General features: G+C 37.1%; 1 protein-coding gene across 1 annotated transcript; it reads left to right on the plus strand.

The window, feature by feature from the left end:
• Positions 1 to 3,022: 3,022 nt before the first annotated feature.
• LOC130997459 (protein THALLO) lies at positions 3,023 to 6,946 on the plus strand. The gene is given in 10 exon segments (XM_057922774.1): positions 3,023 to 3,129; positions 3,317 to 3,468; positions 3,590 to 3,681; positions 4,145 to 4,220; positions 4,861 to 5,000; positions 5,098 to 5,194; positions 5,283 to 5,469; positions 5,867 to 5,954; positions 6,518 to 6,697; positions 6,801 to 6,946. Coding segments are annotated over 9 exon segments (1,110 nt in total). The 5' UTR covers positions 3,023 to 3,129; positions 3,317 to 3,347; the 3' UTR covers positions 6,930 to 6,946.

Raw genomic sequence — 6,946 nt, forward strand, 5'->3', positions numbered from 1 at the left:
ACAATTTACTTCAAAATTAAATTGCATTAAATTTAAAATTCTAAAAATTACATAAAAAAAGTAAAGAAATAATTTAAAATTACTTAATTAAAACCTACAGATCTTTCGTTTCTTTCATCCTAGCTACGATCTTCGCCACCCGAGCCTTGTGGATTTAGAGAGTTTCCAGATCCATGCCATCCTTCTTCATGAATAAGATCCGATCGTCGTAGATCTCTCTCTTGAGCTTGTTCTTCTTGGCGTACTCGTCGCCGCCTTCACCGCCTTGTTGCCAATTGGCCGGGAATACGTAATCTCCTCGCCCGACGCCTTGTTGAAAGAATTGGGGAATACATTAGAGAGTGAAATATGGCAATTGGAGAAGGCGAAAAAAGACATTTTCCCTCATTTGATTTTAAGCTACAATGAATTGTCGCCAGCACTTAAGCATTGTTTTTCATATCGTGCTGCCTATTCTAAAGATTCACGAATCAATGTTGAGAGGTTGATACAAGAATGGATGGCAATAGGGTATTTGGGCTCTGTTACAGAAAATGGTGGATCGAAACTTAAAGGGAAAGAGTACTTCAACAATTTAGTAATGCAATGTTTGTTTCAAGACTTTGAGGAAAGTGGATCGAGGAAGCAGATAGAACGGTGTAAAATGCATGATATAGTACATGATTTTTTATGAGGACTAGAATACTCATCAGCGTTGTGCTTGGCAATACAAGAATATCTTACCTGATTATTATTATTGTTATTATTATTCTTATTGAACGAAGCCAACCAGCGCAGGTTTAATTGAAGACCTCAGATAATAAAGGGACCCGGCAGCGTAGACGAAGGGACTTGGCGGCGCAGACTACCCAAGTTACTCAGCAGCGCAGACTCGCCTGTGCAGCTCAAGGGAGCTACTCAACACGGGCAACAAAAGACAGCGCAGATGGGTCAAATCAAGACTAAAGTATATTAAGGCATTAAAGGGCCTAAGTCCAATTATTAGAGTTCATGGGCCTAAGGCCTTTAGGGCCCACTCTCACATTTATAAATAGAAGGTTAGCATTAAGGGGGAAGAGGATGATTTATTTTCTGAGCAACACTTGTAATATGTAATTCTCTCAAAGTATAGTGAAACCAACGAAGAACCTCCCGTGGACGTAGGTCTTGATGGCCGAACCACGTAAATCTTGTTGTCTCGTTTATCGTTTTATAATTAGGGTAAAGTTTCTTGTTTCATCAGGGTTAATATGCAAAAACACCCCTAACGTTACCTTCCCAACTATACTTTAGCCTCTAACCTAACGTTCATAGCAACTAACACTCCAAAGTTCATTAAGTACTATAATTAAATCCATAAACAAAATTTCTTTCACAAAATTAAGAAATTCATTTTTTTAATTTATATAATACTAAAATGAGAGTTTTCTCCCTCCATTTTTTCCCACCATTTTTTTTCTCTCTTCTCCGATCAATTTTTTTCATATAAATAAGGGAAAATTGCACCTAAATACACAAACTTTGTCGAAAATTCATATTTGACGCGAAGTTAGGATTTTACATTTTAATACACCAATTTAAGAAGTTGTTCAATTTTGACACAATTTTGAATTCCGGCGACCGGGATATTGACGTGGCAGCCGGAATCGCCACGTCACACACACACACACACTCCACTCTCTCTCTCTCACACCCCACTCTCTCTCTCTCCACACGTCAGCTCACCCCCCAGCCACCCCGGTCGGACCCTCCTCCTCCCCACACCGCTGCCGTCGAGCCCCCAGCCGCCCTCTACTGCTGAGATCCAGGTCGCCGCCGCCGATTGACCATGGTGGAGAAGGCGGCGTGTGCCTTCGGCGAAGATCTGGGCAACGCCAAGTTCAATTTCCCCGAAAATCCGCCCAAGATCGAGATCCAGGTTGCCGCCGCCCGCTTTGCCCTTGCGTCCACCGGCGCCGAGACCTCGGGTCAGGTCGACGATCTCGACTCCCAGTCGAACTCGCTCTCATCGTCAAAGGCACTGCAGTACGCTAAGTCGCCGTGCCCGTCGGTCTCCGGAAGGTTGTAGACGATGGCGGGGGATCGCTGCTGCTCGCCGGAAATCGTGGCCACAATTTGGGGCCTAGGGTTTCAGGTGGCGCTGCTGCTTGATATACAAGCAGCGGCGACTGAAATTGTGGGCTCACCGAGAATTGAGGGCGAGGCGACAGCAGTGGCCGGAGAGGCGGCAACCTTCACGGAAGAGGTGTGGTGGTGGAGAGAGCAGGGGCGGCGGTGGGTGCGACGGCGGTGTGGGGAGGAGGAGGGTCCGACCGGGGGGGGAGGGGTGGGGTGGGGGAGCTGACGTGTGGAGAGAGAGAGAGAGAGTGGGGTGTGAGAGAGAGAGAGTGGAGTGTGTGTGTGTGTGACGTGGCGATTCCGGCTGCCACGTCAATATCCCGGTCGCCGGAATTCAAAATTGTGTCAAAATTGAACAACTTCTTAAATTGGTGTATTAAAATGTAAAATCCTAACTTCGCGTCAAATATGGATTTTCGACAAAGTTTGTGTATTTAGGTGCAATTTTCCCTATAAATAAATATTTTCATACACATATATAAATGAAAAAATTGTAAAATTTTAACAAAGAGAAAGAAAATAGAATATTTTAAAATTATAATAACTTATTTGTTTTAAATTTATTTTGTAATAATTTTTATACTATATTAAATATTTTGTTACAAACTTAAAAAATAAGATGCTTATTAAACATTTCTTCATAAATTAAATTTGATATTATTTAGAAAAATATTAAAATTGTAAAAGAAAAAAAAGATGAAAAATAATGAAAAAATTGATGGGAGAAGAGAGAAAAAAAATGGTGGAAAAAATTGGAGGGAGAAAACTCTCCTTTTATATATTAATATAAATATAAATTTTTAAAAAATGAATTTCTTGATTTTGTTAAAGAAATTTTGTTTATGAGTTTAATTGTACTACTTAATGAACTTTTTGCTATCAACGTTAAGTGTAGTTGGAGTGATAACGTTAGGTTGTTGGTGTTTTTGCATATTAACCCATATTTTTCCGCCGGCTTTTTCCCGCCACCGCTCTGCTTCTCTCTCCGAAGACGCCTACATCTGCTCAACGCTTCGCCACTGTTTCAGATAGGTAGTGATTCTGTTTTTTCTCACTAGCTGCCGAGCACGATTCTTTTCGCACTTTGTTCAGTGTAATTTATTGATTGTTCTCAGCTAGTAGTTGAATTGTTCCTTTTTTTTTTTGGGAATATTTGTTTGTGGTCATGTTTTCTTTGTTTTTGGTTAAATCTCAAATATATAACTCGAGGAATTGACAGATTTTAGGTTTGCGCAGTGGGAGGAAGAATCATGGGGAAAAAATTAAAAGCCGGGAAGTTCAAGAAGAAGGAAGATAATGGCCGTCCGAAGAAAAATTCAATTCGATTTGATTCTGATAATGAAGACATGATGGACGACGATATTGATGTTTGTATGTGATTTTTTTTACTCATAATATGATGCTTCAAAGACTTTTCATATACAGAATTGTTTTAAGTTGTGAGCAATGGTTTGTAACTTTGCCCTTTTTGATTTACTCTCTGTTATTTTAGTTCATAAGAAAAGGAACGTTATACCACTGAACATAAACGAGGATGTGGAAGAATCTGACGAGGATGCCGAGCAGCCTGTGCTAGATTTTGAGGTTGAACCCTGTGTGTCCTTTTGTTTGGCTCCTAAGTAATTTATATTTTATTCAAGGAATTTCAGTTTATTCGTTCAATTTGATTCTTAGTTGTATTTATGTTTGAACATTTTAGAACCATTCTTTTATGTGATTTTCTACAAATTTAGGACTACAGTAAGGTGATAATATAATATTTATATAGAAGGTTCCTTGCAGCATCTTGTCAAATAGATGTAATCTTATTTTAATAGGAACAATGAAATTAGGCTATGTATTATGCTTCCAACTTGTATTTAATGATAAAGTATTTGCTTTTCTTTTTCATGCTAATATATACATTTTTTACTCTGGATTATGTTGTGTGGTTATGATGAAGATCAGAGAACAATTAAAATATTTACTTGTGATGTTGAGGATAAAAAATCATTGCTTTGTACTTTTTCTTACTCTTTTCATAAACTCTGGTTTTATTTGTTATTAGGATGAGGATGAGGATGAGGAAGATGAAGACACTGATGATGATGATGATAAGCCACCAAAGGGTCTGGCTGTAAAAAGTAAGATAGCTTCTCTTATGAGTAAGACATAGATATATTATCAGGTGGTTCTACTTAGAATCTCTTTATGATAAAGCTTGTTTACACATGATTAGTTCAACAGCTCAGATCAATATCAGGGAAAGCTTGGGATAAATTTTACTAACTATTAAAGTTTTGTTAGTAATATATGTAATGGGTATAAAACAACTATAATCTGTCATTTCCTAATTTCTCAATCAATGATAACTTTCAATGAAAGCTTACAATATCTTAAGATCAACAGTTACAGTTATTAGATTGATTAAAATTACACTCCTCCATTCTCGTTATTTAACAGTATGATAAACAGCATAGTGTTCTAGTAATAATATTTCAAGCTCACTTATTAGAGGCATGACTGATATGAATCCTTAATCTTCCCTTCATTTTAGTCTTGCATTTGTAATTTCCTCTCATGATTATAATAAGACCTTGATATATATGCTTGCAACTTGCAAGAGTATCATTTAAATTAAAATGAGTAGATTCTCTTGGTTGGTTTTAGTTGATCTGATTTGTAGTTGGTCACTGGCCCATGTTGTGGCTCTATTATTTTTTGTGGTAAATACTTTTTATGTTAAATGTTTTGTAATCTAATTTGATTATGGGGTTTATATAGTTGCAAGAACACAAAAGTATTTGCGGGCTAAATTTGGTGATGCAGAGGATGAAATTCTTGATGATGCTGATGAAGAAGAACCGGGAAGGGACTTTTGGGGTAAAAAAAGTGACCTGTATGGCGCTGATGTTGGCAATGAGGTTTATTTTCCCAACAATGCTTCATGCTTAACTCTTGGCATGTCTGCTAGTTATCTGAGTGTCATGACTTGCTTTAACATTTTGTTCTTATCTTAAGCCACAATCAAGTGATGATAAAGATGCAGCTGAAGAGGAGGATGCCGTTTTGAAACGGCAAATGACAATAGCAAATAATTTGTCAATGGAAGATTATGGTGTTGAAGAGGAGCCTACGTTACAGGTGAAAAAATATGCATAACAATTATGTCCAACAAATTCTCATGTTACAGTGTCATGTTCTAGGCTTGGAAAGGAGCTTTGTTGATTCCTCATCATTTGTCACATTTCAGGAAATCCTGGACCATGGTAAACCCCCATCAAAGTCTTCCCTCGACAAATGAATCAAGGATGAAGAAGGAATGACATATGAGATAGTAAAGAAAGATTTAAATGCATTGACAAAGGAAGAGCAAATGGATGTCGTGTACAGGTTAGTTTGCTTTCCAGTATCCTGGTTATCCTCTGGTATTGTTGTCCTAACTAGGGATGGCTTGTGACTTTGGCATGGTCTTCATCTAATAAGTTCAGTGGCTGCATGTATGATATACACACTTTAGTTTATGAAGGATGAATTAGTTCCTTTAGAATTTTGAACTTTGATTGGCTTTGCAATTACAATGCGACTTTGAAATTGTAGCAACACGTCACTGACATACAATTTTTCACAATTAGAATATCAACCGACTTTCGAAAAGATGGATCCAAATCCGATGCGTGCAGCAGACTTAGGTAAGTGCTATAATTAGAAGTCATGGTGCAATTGCATAAGCGACCAGTGACTGCTTTCTGTTTGCGCTCACGGACTAGTGTAATGACTGGTTTTACAGCTCTGCTCCGGAATTAATTGGCCTTTTGTCAGAGCTGAAAGATGCCCTTGAGCAACTTGAGAACAAAGTGAACCCACTTGTAGAAAAGGTATGATCATTCCTTGTACTATGTGGTCGTTCTTTTGTCTAGTTTATTTTGCTTAATGCTTTGTGCCATTATGTTAATATGTGTATAACCTTTGTTTATGTTGATGATAAACCAGTGAATACAGTAAAACTCATATAAGAAGACAAAGAGAGATTGTACATTAAATATGATGTTTAATTTAAATAGTTAATTTCATTAAGAAATATTCAATTTTTTAATGGAAAAATAATTTAATGATTCCATATACTTGGAGTGTTTGAGAAAGTAGGAAATCTTGGTTTATATCTACTTGTATATTGACTAGATATTTGTTGAGTTTAGAGCCCTGAACTTATTGTAGTTGTAGTCTTATGTCAGAAATGTTTCTGTTAGATCGATAGTGGAGATAAACTATGTAAGCAAGGAATAGTTTTCTTAATATTATAATTGAAATGTAAAACTATTAAGACAGATTACTTATTCAGATATTATGTTCATCCAGATGTTACGCTTGACTAACAAATTTTGGTTTATTAGTTGGAGTTTTATTGTGCAATCAATTAACTATTCCACTACGTATGAAGATTAAAGGACAAGAGAGTGGAAAGAAGGGAGCGATGCGCTATATTGAGGTCAAGCAGCTTCTATTGCAATCCTTTTGCCAGGCTATAACCTTTTATCTTCTTCTCAAGTCCGAGGCGCAGCCTGTTCGTGATCACCCAGTTGTTACTCATTTAGTTGAGATCAAGAGTTTATTGGATAAGGTTATTGTTTCTCATTTTCTGGCAAACTTAATTTTTAATTTCTGGAGTTTCTTATTGTTCAAATTTTGTATGAAAGTAATGTAGCACTTAAATTTACTTTCAGGGAGACTTGAATCCAACCTTTGTGGTAATTTCCTCTGTTCAAGATGACGGAAAAAGTAGCCAGTTTGATAGCCCGCCGAACCCTGCAATGCATTTATGTGTAATTTTTAGGATTTTAAAATTAATGTAATTTAAATTTGAAGTAAA

Source organism: Salvia miltiorrhiza, chromosome 1 (assembly GCF_028751815.1).
Source record: "Salvia miltiorrhiza cultivar Shanhuang (shh) chromosome 1, IMPLAD_Smil_shh, whole genome shotgun sequence".
Lineage (NCBI taxonomy): Eukaryota > Viridiplantae > Streptophyta > Magnoliopsida > Lamiales > Lamiaceae > Salvia > Salvia miltiorrhiza.